The 15,294-nt window shown below is 35.4% G+C and overlaps 2 protein-coding genes across 2 annotated transcripts; both read right to left on the bottom strand.

Moving 5' to 3' along the window:
• Positions 1 to 1,764: 1,764 nt before the first annotated feature.
• Positions 1,765 to 4,660, bottom strand: LOC134657659 (uncharacterized). Its single transcript, XM_063513220.1, has 3 exons — positions 4,412 to 4,660; positions 3,646 to 3,895; positions 1,765 to 2,114 (listed from the first exon to the last, which is right to left on the bottom strand). The coding sequence occupies exons 1-3, from the start codon at positions 4,547 to 4,549 to the stop codon at positions 1,765 to 1,767; spliced, it is 738 nt and encodes a 245-aa protein (XP_063369290.1). The 5' UTR covers positions 4,550 to 4,660.
• An 890-nt stretch (positions 4,661 to 5,550) lies between these two features.
• On the bottom strand, positions 5,551 to 8,111 carry LOC134657410 (uncharacterized). The gene is made up of 3 exons (XM_063512956.1): positions 7,920 to 8,111; positions 7,042 to 7,297; positions 5,551 to 5,982 (listed from the first exon to the last, which is right to left on the bottom strand). The coding sequence occupies exons 1-3, from the start codon at positions 8,052 to 8,054 to the stop codon at positions 5,642 to 5,644; spliced, it is 732 nt and encodes a 243-aa protein (XP_063369026.1). The 5' UTR covers positions 8,055 to 8,111; the 3' UTR covers positions 5,551 to 5,641.
• Positions 8,112 to 15,294: the final 7,183 nt, after the last annotated feature.

The raw sequence follows: 15,294 nt of genomic DNA, 5'->3' as shown, positions 1-15,294 counted from the left end.
GGACCTTGCGCTGAAGGCGGCGAGCTTTTAGAATCTTGCCAGTTCCCTCTTTTAAATCAGTAGCCGAGACAAACTCCTCCATTGACCATTCTACAGGGACTCCGCGAACAAGACCCATGCGGGACACGTGGTATGACGGAATCGACGCTGTTAAATTATTGCGAGCTAAACAGGGGTTTTTAGTTAGCTTATTGGCAGCATCTGCCGATTTGCATTCGACCGCAACGCGATTACGACCAAGTGACTTGATGCCATCTTTTTTGATGTCTGGAACACTGTCCTTTGCGAAAATTTGTCCAATTCTGATGGGTTGGAGAGAGGACCCCGCATTAGGAGATTCAGTTACTCGTGAGATATAAACTATAAATGGGCCACTATCTTTGGTGTCGTATTTACGTGTTTCGTTATCGAGGTCGGGGTGTTTATATAAAGTGGAGATAGATGCATTACTGATGTCACCCTGTGTTGGTCTTTTTTCTTGTGGTTCACGGGACAAGTCGGTTGGTGTCAATTCCAGAGATTTAGCGTTTCTTTTCCTTGTTTGAGTCTCAGTATCCATTGCATCAGAATCGTTCGTCAAATCCATGGAATTGCCACCACCGGGGTCCGGCGGCTTCTCCTTCTCATTCCCCGTCATCACTGTTTTGTGACTCTCAGGCCAGGAAATTTGTATGTATTACAGTTTATAAATAACTAATGTTGTTAATAAACCGTCACCAAGTATACGTAAGGAAGGAAAGTTTAATTTAATAAGGATAATAACCTAAAAACCGTACAGTCTCACTCAATGCGCTTCTGTCAATCAATTCCTAAATTATTAGGATACGTAATAAGCAGTGACGTTTAAGTGAACAACATTCATCACATCTGTGAACATTCTGTTTCATCTGTCACATTATTTTGACATGTTAGTTTAATATGACAAGTAAAGTGCAACAGTGCTGTGAGTTTTCAATGATACCAATAGATGGTGTCATAGTCGCAGAAAATGAGAAGGTATTATGCGGGTTATTGGTTAATTTTATGGTAGGTATTTTGTTTTATTTCTGAGATTTTCTTCTAATCTAGGGTATTTAAGGTTAGTAGGGAATAAAATCACAATGAAAATAATGTAATAAATGCTGTTTCGTTTATTTGTTTGGTCTATATCATTCACACCACACACAATATATATACACATTCACAAAGACATCTTAAAGGTAATAAACTCATTAGTCGTGATACACGATACTATACAAATCGTACACATCATAATAATGTAATTATAGTATATAGCTTAGCTATTAATAACTAGATATATAGGATTAGTTGTAAAACACAATAATAAATACGAGAGATCATGACAATAGTAATCAAATAAATATAAAATAAATAAAATAAGATCATGATAATTGTAATAAAATACTTAAAAATGTAAAACATAATAAAATAAAAATTAAACTAAATAAAACAGAACGAAAAAAACTAATAAAAATAGACTATTGTCAAACAAAAAATAACTAAAAATATACCCACCAAATAAAATAAAAAAATAGGTACCTGTAATAAAAATACGATTTGAAGACGAAAGTTCCTTTTCAATCAAATTACTACCTACTAACAGTGAAACTCCAGTTTCAGCATCGCATAAAATGAATGAAAAGAAGTTGAAAGCAGTCAATAAATAAATAATCAAACACACGCACACTCACAAAAAATAAATATAGCAATAATATTTGGTTTGAGCGTACTTTGCCTTTGGCATGTTAGTACGCCTTTATAGATCTACAGCTGCTTGTAGCCAGCATAGGCCATGTCAGCGGCTTCGATCTTGCCTGACCGTCCCCAGCCTTGGCTTTCCCAGCCACCGTGACCGTGTCCATGGTCATCATGGACTGGAGGGGCCCATCCACCGTGCTCCTCGTGCTTCTTAGCCAAGAGAGCCTTGATGATGGCAATGACCTTGGCAATGAAAGCAATCTTGGCCATGACGGCGAGCTTCCAGATGGAGATGGCGATGATGCCAAGGAATAAAACAGACAACGCAATAAACTTGGCCTTCAGAAGCAACTTTAAGAGCAGGAGCATCTTTATCTTCTTCTTCATTTCCTTCTTCTTGCCGCGGCCCTCCTCAGCTGTGGAATTGTGTAAATTTAGTAACAAATAATTTCACTTGGTTATTATAGTATTGTATATTTATATAAATAATAATATATATAATATAATATAATATATATATATATATATATATACAGGGTGTCCCAAGAAGTAGTGATATACTGAAGCTGGGAGGTAGAGGACCTAGAGGGCTATCTGAATCACCACCATGTATGTTCCGCGATTTTTCGTATTTTCGTGTTATGATTTTTTTTAATTTTTCACCTATCGCCGAGTACGATGAGATTTTTATTTATGGTGACGTGAATTATTGCGGTAGATGCTTGATTTTTTTTGTGTGCTACGCTGATAGATAGGCCAATTCAGTATGGTAACATTTACTATCGTTAGATCTTTGAATGGAATTAAAAAAAAAATTAATGCCAAGAAAGATAAAATTACCCAGTATGTTCACAACTTCAAGGGCGCTTAGAAAAATAAAACATTATGGGTAATTTTATCTTTCTTGGCATTAAATTTTTTTTTAATTCCATTCGGAGATCTAACGATAGTAAATATTACCATACTGAATTGGCCTATCTATCAGCTTAGCACACAAAAAAAATCAAGCATATACCGCAATCATTCACGTCACCATAAATAAAAATCTCATCGTACTCGGCGATAGGTGAAAAATTAAAAAAAATCATAACTCCGAAAATACGAAAAATCGCGGAACATACATGGGGGTGATTCAGATAGCCCTCTAGGTCCTCTACCTCCCAGCTTCAGTATATCACTACTTCTTGGGACACCTTGTATATATATTATAAGTATATATGTAGGTATAAATAATTTTAGTAGTATGTATGTATATGTATTGTATTATTGTTGTAGAACTAAAATTTAAAGGTATTCTTTCTAGTTTAAATTTAGTTTTTTCTTGCAACTCCTAATTATATCATTTCTCATTTCTCCACTACCTAAAGGTTGTCTGGAAGAGATCGCTCTTTAGCGATAAGGCCGCCTGTTGTTTACCTATGTCTTCATCTATTATTTGTGTTTCCATGTGTAAATACAAATCCTCTTTATTGCACAACCTCATAATAAATATTATGAGGTTGTGCAATAAAGAGGATTTGTATTGTATTGTATATTTTGGATTTAATGAAAAATGTTTTGGCGACCCAAAAGCTCGAAATAATAACCATGAAAGGCATATTGATTAACAATGTATTGTAATAAAATATTTTTTGTCAAATAGGCTACAAAATATTGCATTAATGATTGACATTATTAAATTTACTTATTGCCTCTACAATAATTTTCGTCGGGTTGTTGGAGCTTATTTTTGCGAAGTTTAGTACCTATATGATCAAATCAAAGTCCATATAACTAAGCGGTCGATGAATAAAAGTATTTAAAATGATTTATTTTATCGTTTCTACTTTTGCAAGTGTAAGTGATATTGTTCGGTTATTTTTAATTTTCATTTTTACGAAAATTTGTTAGCAATATATTCCTGTCTAATGAATAAAATAAGGTTAAGAAATGAATAAATCTGCTCACCACTATCAAGAGCCCTAGATTCTTCTTCATCATCACCGCCAAAGCTAAACTCCAGCTCGCTGTTCTGAAGCAAATCATTGGCCTTCTCCCAGAGTCTCTCAGTGACTTCCTTGTTCCTGATCTGGGGGTCGGTGGACAAAGGCTCCAGACTCCTGGCTTTTTTAGGGTTGCTGTTCAGGATCGTGAGACCTTCGAAAATGTTGAGTTTGCGAACGGTTCCCAGGCGTTCGGTGGCACGAAGGGCATGTTCCTATAAAATGAAATGTTCTATTTAATATTCTTGAACATTTAATTGAAGATAGTAGCTCTGCTTTTGTATGATATTTGTCTCTTTTTATTGTATAATAAGGTTTTTAGTAAAAAACTATTTCGTTAGAAAATGTTGTCATAAAGTTCTAGTTAGACTGTATTAAGTACCTACATTAAATAAAATTTTGACAAAGTTCACAAGTGTTAAATTTGCTCTTAAATTTCACTTTGAACTTTTTATAATTTTAAACTATAACAGGTATAGATTATTATAACAGGTTGTTATTCCAACTAGAACAAATAAAAAATAACTTATCAAAAATCTTAATTAATTAAATATCAATATTTTGCACTCAGGAAAATTTCACTTTTTTTAGATGACTCTAGTAATCCACAAATTCACTATGACCAATAAAACTTAATAAAAAACGTTTAACACTTGCGAAACTAAAGCCGTATCACAGGAATTCACTGCTTCAATTCAAGTAAACATGTTCAAACACCGCACTAGACGTACCTTGATGCATAAGTTAACATCACTATTCATGCAGTTCACGAAGCTGCCAACTACCGACTTTAGCACTGATTCGTCCTTAGGCACAGGACTGGAGTAAGCCACACCGGCCACGCTAAGAAGGACCACGAAGAACTTCATACTTGAAGATGTTTAGATGAACTCAAACCACCGATTTTGGTTTGATTGTGATGCTCCAACCAAAGTCAACAGTTTTTTATTCGATCCGCCCCACTCCGACCTTTAGGCGAATTTACATTTTTAACTCGTATAGTATATTATCGTACCTCGGAACCCTATGACCCGATATTCCGGTCATTAATATTAATTTTGTTTTGGGTACCACGCTTTCTCTTTCGTTTGAGATGTGATCGGTTTATGCGACAATGCTATATAATTTAATTCTTATTAACGTGTCATAATTCGACCATTATTTACTTGCAGGATGGCATTCTCGGTTTTTTTAAATTACTAATTGTTATGTCGACGGTAAAATAATTACCTATGTTTTAGTCATGAGCAAGTATTAAAATGAGTAAGGAAGGTACATTTATATCTTATTGTACCTACTTATTGAAGCTGGACACGATTATGCATATGCATATGTATGCATAACGAATAAATGTATATGTGCATGTAATACGTACCTCTGGAGTTGCAGGCGTCCATAGGCGACGGATACTGTATACCATCAGGCGGGCGTATTATGCTTGTTTGCCACCGACGCAGTATTAAAAATAATAGGTAAGTAGTTTTTATGATTATACGTCAAAAAATATTTGTATTACCTTCCTAATTAAAGGCGATAGGTACCTAAATGTTTTAAACTGTATGTTAATTTACCCCGTTAAATAGACAAATACCTAAATTTTTAGCATATGTAATAATAAGCAGTGACGTTTTAGTGAGCAATATTTATCTCATCTGTGAACATTTTGTCTCATCCGTCACATATTTTGACATGTTATTTTAATGTGCCAAGTAAAGTGCTGTGATTTTTCAATGATATTACCAATAGATGGTGTCATAGTCGCAAAATGAGAAAGTAGGTATTATGAGGGATTGGGAGGAGAAATAATTATCCTGGAATTCTTATGAAAAATAAATTATAAACTTAATTTAAACTTCTTTATTTTGTTAAATAAATAATAAATTACTGAGGTACTGTAACATGGCAACGGCAAACAAAAATAAATAAACTCACACACACGCATTCACACTATTTGTATCGACTTAGTTTAGTTGGCCCGAGTACGCCATCGTTTGGGCGTCCTGGGCTTTCCTGCCCCATCCTTGGGCTGGTTCGTAGTTGTAGCCGGGGTGCTCGTCGTGATGCTGAGGAGGTCCGTAGGAGACGCTAGGTGCAGAGGAGTGTGAGGAGCCTCCCTTGTTGAGGAGTTTCCTGATGAGGCCGACGGCTTGCATGGCGAAGGCGATCTTGCCGAGGAAGACAGCCTTGGCGGCGGCGAAGGCGATGATGCCGAGGAACAGAGGAATAAGGGCTGCGAGCTTCAGCTTAAGGAGGAGGAGGAGGGGGAGGATCTTCTTGATCTTCTTCTTCTTTTTGCCGCGAGCTGTAAAAAAGATTTTGATTAGTCAAATAGTCATGTTGTCTTTGATTATCCATTTGATACATAAAAAAAAATCCTTTTATTTCTTGGTAACAACAGCTTGTTCTTTAGCTTTATACATACTATCTAGAAATTATTTTCTTATTAATATAAGGTAATTGTATAAGTACTTAATGTTAGAATCACTCTGTTGGATGAAGAAGCTTTGAGTTTATAGCTTATAACTGTCACTTAATGTATGGATGATAATTGCTTGGACGGTTTAAACGCCACTAATTGTTAATGATATGATGATGAATTATTGGGTAGGTAGAAAATCCATTTTTTTTAATTACCTTGTGTGGCACTAATTCTAAGGCATATTGAAGTAAAATATGTAAGCTCTATTTGGTGGCTAGTAAGAACACATCAGGATTGAATCAGCATTCTCCATTCCAAGTTAAAGATGCAAGTCTGTTGAAAATTCTTTAGAATCTTCTCAGACCCGGAAGTCACGTTTGTCCAGTAACACAATCTCTTAGGATCATCTGATCCTAAACATCTGTTTAGGTTACGTATGGAAATACGAAAGAGAAAGTTAGTGTTTGTCGTGAGCTACGTGACAATTCGTGACATTGACAAAGGGACAGTAATATGTAAATATGATGTGTGTTCGAGAGAAACGCGTACAGAAAACGAACAAGCGGCTATTTGCTTAATATTCATCAATTACGGACATTTAAGGTACACGTTGTTTTAACGGCTTTAAAGTCAATTATCGTCGCGACAATGTGAAGTATGTATGGTTTTTAAGAAAGTTGAAGCTGATATTATATTTTGTAAGTTTTTTGTTGAGTGGAAGACAGAATTAAATTGAGGATATAAAAATAGTCCGATTACGTTTCTAAAGGGTCGGGAAACCTCTAGTAACACCCTTGGAGTTAAAAGCATCCATATATTATGGCAACCGCTTACTACCAAGCAGACAATTTGCCATCGACTTGCTATACAAAATTTACTCTAACGCCTAAATGTTGCAAGTTTGACAAAATTTAGGTAAGAACATTTTAATACGTTACATACCTTCCTCATCAAGACCACGGGACTCGTTGTCAGCCAAGTCAGAGAGACGCAACTGCAGTACGTGGTTGTCCAAGAAGTCTCCAACATTGTTGGCGATCCTCTCCTCGATCTGTGACTCCCTGGTCTTCGGGTCTTCAGCCAAGGGCTCGTAGCTGCGGGCTGAACGAGCTGTTCCGCTGTTAATGAGGGTCATGCCCTCGAAGATGCTGATGTCCTTGGTCACCGCCAGCCTCTCCGTGAATTTGAGGGCCTTTTCCTGTAAATATTTATTTAAGTTAGAACATGACAAGGTTTTTCGCCGCTGCGCCGACCCCAAGAGAATGGGACAAGGGCAAGAGAATGATGATGATGACAAGGTTTTTCGTAACCTGAAACTACTTCAATTATATACCCATGCCAAATAATAGCGATCACTAACGGTCACGGAGCAAAGCCTCGGAGAGACAGACGGACATGGTGAAACTATAAGGGTTCCTAGTTGACTACGGAACCCTAAAAAGATAAGAACTCATATCATAATATGTAAAATCCAATCATCTGCTTATCAGTTGCACAGCAAGACCTGTTTTGCTAAGTCATGTCAAAGTCGGACAAAAATATAAGCTTATTCTTCTGTCACTCTATAGAGTACTTATGAATAAGCACAAAAGTCATAAGGTTGGCTAGAAAAATTTAACCAAAGCCCTCCTGCATAATGCAAGACACGTGTTGCACTCCTTAATTGAGTCTACTGGTGCTGTACTCGTATCGCCTAATGACACAACATCCAATCTCAGATTGAAAATGCGTTGACAAAACTTCAAACTAGAGCAGAATGCCTCGGTGCACTGTATCACAAAATCCATTAGCACGTCACTTCACAAAATCACTTTACACACCTTAAGACACAACGATGTGTCAGTTTCAATACACTCTGAAACCACATTGACTAAATTATCCGCGACTCCACCGTCTTGTACGGGACTCGATGCCGCTAGCGCCACAATGGCTAAGAATGCAATTTTCGACCACATCGTCGTTTTTTGTTTTGCAAGTCCGTTATCCGAAGCCGCTGAGCAGGTTGTGATGTTCTTCCCAAAAAAGTGATGGATTATATCCTCGTCGCCCCACCCGTGCGAGTGACGTATGGCTCGCAAACAACGGGCAATAAGGGGTAAGTAGAAAAATAAATATTGAATGTTAGAAAGCGAAGTTTTCGTTTACGACGTTACGGTGTTTGATGTGCTAGTGCAAATGAATGAAAGAAAAAGTGCGAATATTTGTATTTTCATTCTAATCGACGTGTGAAATGGTACGTAACTTCGTCTTTGGAATTGGGAGTTACGACTCAAATTTTAGATAAAATTGAAATTTAATAGATTCTAAGTTACCTCACTTTGATAATACAAAAAGGACAAAAAACATGGCTTAGTCAAAATATTTTTTGTAAATAAACAAAATGTAAGAACATTATGTCTAATTCTATGACAAAGTGTCTTAGATCACTTGTTGATAATTATAACCTAGATCTTATTTTACGAGTGGGATTCAATTGTAAAAAAAATTGGTCTATTATTCAATTTGGTGTAACTTTTATGTTTTTGGATGTACTGCATTGGTATCTATCTTATACGTCAATATAACCTCATTATGTAAAATAGAGCGCAATTATAAAATTTTAAAAATAAATCAACAATTAGTCAATATTTATCAAACTCTGTTTGTATGTGTACACTCTCGCATAACATCTTCTTTATTTAATATGTAGCTATTTTTTAATTATTTAAATTTCGAGGTCACGGCGGCTCTATTACTTCAAACCGGTAAGGTTCAGATCAGGTCTACTGGAAAGTAAACTTTCTGTCGTATCAGAATCCCTTTCGATAGTTTTTAGCGTTTTTCACTAAAATATGAATCTGTGTTATACGATTAGCCTTTACCGGGAGTTTTAACTTCGTTTCTATGCTACATTTTGTTGACATAGAAACTTATATCGAATCAACCTCAATTAAATCACAGTACCTAAAGTGTCATTCTATGGAACTTGCTAACTACTTATATATTAATTACACAATTGAAACTGTCAAAAAATATGAATTTACTAGTGACTTTTGTCTACATAGTTAGCAAGTTCCATACATGACACTTTAAACATTGTTGTTCATATGTGCCTATTGCTTGTTTTCGCTACCTACCACGTGTAGGTAGGTAGCGAACGAAGTGAAACTTCTTGGTCTATCTTGCAGTTGGCGGTTTAACTTGCTATCCCGAAAAAATAATACTAATTTCAAGGTCATTACATAATATATAGGGGTCGTCCATTAATTACATCACACAAAATTACGATTTAGAAACAATTTTCGGGTTTTTTTTTTCCATTATGCGATCCTTGAAAGCTTTTACAAATGCATAACAAAAGGCTGCATCAAATCGAAAATCTCCATTCATTAAATTCGAATTTCCACGCGGAAGTTGACGAGTTCAGCGTACACAAGTTCAACCACAATGTCGTCTTCAACCTCAAAACCGGATAATGTGCTTCACAAGTCACAAACTCTAACAATAGGTAGCACCGCAAATTGTCGCCGTGCTGACGCAATCGGGTCGTTAGGGAAGGTGACAAGCTTTTCACATCTTCAGAAGGCTTGTTGGTTCTACACGATCGCCCAGCGCTGGACCAGCGAGATGGTCATTGTGATGTTTATGGCTCACCTACACGATGGTCCAGCGCTGGACAGAATCTGTCCAGCGCCATCTGATGGTCATGCGATTACGATGGTAGAGAGCACGTACTTTTGATGTGCGGAAGAAAAAACGGCACCGTGGCCATCCATCGCCATCCCGCCGCGCCATTAAGTAAATTTGCAAAAAAAAAATGTAATTTTTCACTGCGAAGTTAGGCCGTCTCCGACAGAAGGAGGAAGGGTTTCGAGTCGTTTCTGATGCAATGACTGTCCATAGTAATTCAGCGTGGAAATGATGCCAGCATCATGGGCACCTTCGCACCGTTCGACTTTTATTTTGTTCTCTAAACTACAGTGTCCGTGTACTTATATAAACTGGTAGAAATTATATTTGAGACGTAATACCCCATATCTTTTGAGATTTAGGCCAAATATTAATGGGAACGGCACACTATCCTTTCCGCTATCGTGTCCTCAAAACGGAAGTATGTAATAACCACTTTTCAAATAGGTACTTAGTTCCATTTAGCGAATCTATTAAAAACGTTAATGATCAGTACGAAAACAATGTACCTACCTACTTCACCTCAAAACCGGCCGTTTGACCCAGAAACATTGCGCAATTATGAAATAATTCGGGTGAGTGCATCTGTTGCCATGCGGACTGACGCAACTCCGGTGAAAGTGCTGGTTTTCGGCACTAGCTAGCGTAGTGGTGTGTATGAATGGCTGAATATCGTTAGATGTTGCTATGGGTTACAAAGACTTACATCTAAATCTATTTAAAAGAAAATTAAAGGCAGAGCTAATTGGAAAAACATATTATAAAACAGAAAATTTTTTTCAATGATAATTTTTAATGTAATCCTATTTAAAATAATAAATTAATAATGTAATATAACGACATATAAGATGGAAATTTATTTTGTATTAACTCTCTTCCTGTTCTATAATTTTTGTCTCTATAACATTATAATAATTTTTATTACATATTTAACTAAGTATACATGCACTACAATAAGTAGTTAACTCTTAAAACAACTCTAATTTTCACATGCCTAACGGCCGAATGTATTAAGGTTCAGTGTCTTTATTGTAACATCCCATGTACCATATGTTCTTGTGAATAAATGATAAATGAAATAAATGAAATGAAATGAATTGGAGATGGAGGCCGATACGAACTTACATTTTAATAACAAAATCGCACACGTGTTGACTTACAACTCCCCTGTCAAAATATTTTAATAATGAATATTTTTATTTTATTTTATTTCGAGGGGCCGGGGGCTGTATTATGTGATGTAACTAGCCGCGTAAGTTGGAGCTTGGTCAGATAATATGTAGGTACTTGTTTTTTTTTTAGGATTTCGTAGATTTCTATACAGCCAATTTTGATGAATGTAGGTACCAAGGTACCTAATTGTAGGCATTTTAAAGTTGTCAACACTTTTTTACTATGGCGTTTTGGCGGTAAAGTTACCAACAATAGATAAGTATAGGTACTTACGATATACGTGTACACATATAGAATTATAGACCTCCTTTTTAGGCATCAGTCGTAATACTTACGATAAAATTTTAGCACATTTCGCCGACACGAGGTGCTAATTCGACGGTGAAACATCGCCTAAACATTACAAAACCGTTTGTGAATGGATATGAAGTAAGTATGTATAATATAAACCCGGATGAGTTGAGGAAACGAATGTCTAACCCATTGAAGGTGACGCCTAAAGTTCGCGGCGCGTCATTGTGAACCTTGTCGGAATGCACGAAGGTTGATATTGGGCTACAGCAGCCATCGTCAGTTGACGTTTCTTAGCCCATAGACCGACAAAGACGTCTATTTGGCTATTTAACTTGCTTTTTTAAGTTTACAGGTCTATCTTGAAGAGGGAGGAAATAGTTTATGTAATACAATTGAAAATAATATATCACATAAAGCAATTATGATATTACTAGCTGTTGCCCGCGACTTCGTACGCGTGGATTCGTATATTGGTGGTTATATATTCTACATTAGCTTAGAACATTATGCAGCAAAAGATCGCAGTAGGACGGTTAATCATTTGTTAATTATTAATATTACAACGCATGATACTTGTCTTTCACAACCTACGAAGCTTCAAGCCCCTAACTGAATAAAATTGTTCTCGTATAATCCCTCTCAACCAGAAGATTTTCATTTCCTCTATTTAATAAAACCTACTACTTAACTACCTATTTACGAAGTTTGAAGTTCCTAGCTTTAAATAAAATTTGAACCCTATACAAACTTTCAACCCCTTTTTAACCATTATAGGGGATGAATTTTTAAAAACGCTGAAATTACTTTTCTTGTATTTTAATAATACGCCCATATACAAAGTTTACAACGATTCAAGTCCCGCACTCAAATGAATGTTTGACCTCCATACAAATCTTCAACCCCTTTTTCACCACCATCGGGATGAATTATCAAAAACTCTGAAATTAGTTTTCTTCTCTTTTGATGAAATACCTTTTTACGAAGTTTCAAGTTTGTTTGCAACTTTACAAACTTTCAACCCCCTTTCGACCCTTTAAGAGATGAATTTTAAAAACGCTGAATTTACTTTTCTCGTATTTTAATAAAATGCCATTTTACAAAGATTCAAGCCCCGCACTCACAAAAATGTTTGATCTCCATACAAACTTTTTACCCTTTTTCACCACTTTGAGAGATGAATTTTCAAAAACGCTGAAATAAGTTTTCTTCTCTTTTAATAAAAGTTCCTAGCTTAAAATAAAATGTGAACCCCATAAAAACTTTCAACCCCTTTTTAACCCTTTTAAGGGATGTACTTTTAAAAACGCTGAAATTACTTTTCTTGTATTCTAATAAATGCCTCTGTACAAAAATTCAAGCCCCGCACTCACAAAAATATCTGATCTCCATACAAACTTTCAACCACTTTTTCACCACCTTCAGATATGAATTTTCAAAAACGCTGAAATTAGTTTTTTTTTCAGTTTTAATTTAATACCTTTTTACGAAGTTTCAAGTTCATAGCTTAAAATAAGATTTGAAACACATACAAACTTTCAACCCCTTTTTAACCCTGTAAGGGGATGAATTTTACAAAACGCTAAAACTACTTTACCTGTCTTCTAATAATATCCCCAAATCCAAAGATTCAAGTCCCGCGCTCGACAAAATGTTTGATATCAATACAAACTTTCAACCCCTTTTTCACCACCTTACAGGATGAATTTTCAAAAACGCTGAAATTAGTTTTCTTGTATTTTAATTTAATACCCTTTTACGAAGTTTCAATTTCCTAGCTTAAAATAAAATTTGATACCCGTACAAATTTTCAACCCCTTTTTAACCCTGTTAGGGGATGAATTTTACAAAACGCTGAAATTACTAATCCTGTCTTCTAATAATATCCCCAAATACAAAGACTCAAGTCCCGCGCTCGAAAAAATGTTTGATATCAATACAAACTTTCAACCCCTTTTTCACCACCTTACAGGATGAATTTTCAAAAACGCTGAAATTAGTTTTCTTGTATTTTAATTTAATACCTTTTTACGAAGTTTCAAGTTCCTAGCTTAAAATAAAATTTGATACCCGTACAAACTTTCAACCCCTTTTTAACCCTGTTAGGGGATGAATTTTACAAAACACTGAAATTACTTTTCCTGTCTTCTAATAATATCCCCAAATACAAAGACTCAAGACCCGCGCTCGAAAAAATATTTGATATCCATACAAATTTTCAACCCCTTTTTCACCACCTTAGGGGATGAATTTTTAAAAACGCTGAAATTAATTTTCTTGTATTTTAATTTAATAACTTTTTACAAAGTTTCAAGTTCCTAGCTTAAAATAAAATTTGAACCCTATACGAACTTTCAACCCCTTTTTAACCCTATTAGGGGATGAATTTTACAAAACGCTGAAATTACTTTTCTTATCTTCTAATAATATCCCCAAATGCAAAGATTCAAGTCCCGCGCTCGAAAAAATATTTGATATCCATACAAACTTTCAACCCCTTTTTCACCATCTTAGGAGATGAATTTTCAAAAACGCTGAAATTAGTTTTCTTGCATATTAAAAATATATCTTTTTACGAAGTTTCAAGTTCTTAGCTTAAAATAAAATTTGAACCCTATACGAATTTTCAACCCTTTTTTAACCCTGTTAGGGGATGAATTTTACAAAACGCTGAAATTACTTTTCCTGTCTTCTAATAATATCGCCAAATGCAAAGATTCAAGTCCCGCGCTCGAAAAAATATTTGATATCCATACAAACTTTCAACCCCTTTTTCACCACCTTAGGGGATGAATTTTCAAAAACGCTGAAATTAGTTTTCTTGTATTTTAATTTAACACCTTTTTGCAAAGTTTCAAGTTCCTAGATCAAAATAAAATTTGCACCCCAAGACGAACTTTCATCCCATTTTTAACCCCCTTAGGGGTTGAATTTCCAAAAACGTTGCAATTACTTTTTTTTTGTAATCGGCTATTAAGCCTTTCTAAGAAGTTTCAAAGCATTTGTAATGGATTCAAACTTTCAACCCCTTTTTAACCCTGTTAGGGGATGAATTTTCAAAAACGCTGAAATTTCTTTTCCTGTCTTATAATAATATCCCCATATACAAAGTTTCAAGTCCCACACTCACAAAAATATTTGATCTCCATACAAACTTTCAACCCCTTTTTCACCACCTTGGGGGATGAATTTTCAAAAACGATGAAATTAGTTTTCTTGTATTTTAATTTAATACCTTTCTGCAAAGTTTCAAGTTCCTAGATCAAAATAAAATTTGCACCCCTAGACGAACTTTCATCCCATTTTTAACCCCCTTAGGGGTTGAATTTCCAAAAACGTTGCAATTACTTTTTTTTTGTAATCGGCTATTATGCCTTTCTAAGAAGTTTCAAAGCATTTGTAATGGATTCAAACTTTCAACCCCTTTTTAACCCTGTTAGGGGATGAATTTTCAAAAACGCTGAAATTACTTTTCCTGTCTTATAATAATATCCCCATATGCAAAGTTTCAAGTCCCACACTCACAAAAATATTTGATCACCATACAAACTTTCAACCCCTTTTTCACCACCTTGCGGGATGAATTTTCAAAAACGATGAAATTAGTTTTCTTGTTTTTTAATATAATACATTTTTACAAAGTTTCAAATTCTTAGCTTAAAATAAAACTTGTTCCCCATACAACCTTTCATCCCCTTTTTAACCCCCTTAGGGGTTGAATTTTTCAAAATCGCTTCTTATCTCTTGTACACTTTATAAATGCAACCTAGTGTGCAAATTTCAACTTTCTATCTTTTGTAGTTTCGGCTCTGCGTTGATGAATCAGTCAGTCAGTCAGTCAGTCAGTCAGTCAGTCAGTCAGGACACTTGCATTTATATATATAGATGGTATTCTATGCAACCGTTGTTTAAGAGAGGTCAAAAAAGGCGAGTGGCGTGAGTAACAATTTGAGGCGAAGCCGAAAATTTTTAATAAAGACGCCACGAGTATTTTTTGACTCAGTTAAACAACGTTGCATACAATTTTTTTTCTACGACCAAGCACTTACTTTAAAATAAGAT

The sequence above is a fragment of the Cydia amplana genome, chromosome 20, assembly GCF_948474715.1.
Source record: "Cydia amplana chromosome 20, ilCydAmpl1.1, whole genome shotgun sequence".
Classification (NCBI taxonomy): Eukaryota; Metazoa; Arthropoda; class Insecta; order Lepidoptera; family Tortricidae; genus Cydia; species Cydia amplana.
Note: the sequence above shows the minus strand (reverse complement) of the source record. Positions and strands in the feature narration are given on the sequence as shown.

What these genes read in the sequence shown, in the direction of transcription:
- LOC134657659 (XM_063513220.1), bottom strand. Translation starts at nt 4,549, where the DNA reads ATGAAGTTCTTCGTGGTCCTTCTTAGCGTGGCCGGTGTGGCTTACTCC. An exon ending in ATGTTAACTTATGCATCAAG is followed by an intron (nt 3,896 to 4,411) that starts GTACGTCTAGTG and finishes TTCATTTTATAG; the next exon opens with GAACATGCCCTTCGTGCCAC. An exon ending in ATCTAGGGCTCTTGATAGTG is followed by an intron (nt 2,115 to 3,645) that starts GTGAGCAGATTT and finishes ACAATTCCACAG; the next exon opens with CTGAGGAGGGCCGCGGCAAG.
- LOC134657410 (XM_063512956.1), bottom strand. Translation starts at nt 8,054, where the DNA reads ATGTGGTCGAAAATTGCATTCTTAGCCATTGTGGCGCTAGCGGCATCG. An exon ending in ACACATCGTTGTGTCTTAAG is followed by an intron (nt 7,298 to 7,919) that starts GTGTGTAAAGTG and finishes AAATATTTACAG; the next exon opens with GAAAAGGCCCTCAAATTCAC. An exon ending in CCGTGGTCTTGATGAGGAAG is followed by an intron (nt 5,983 to 7,041) that starts GTATGTAACGTA and finishes TCTTTTTTACAG; the next exon opens with CTCGCGGCAAAAAGAAGAAG.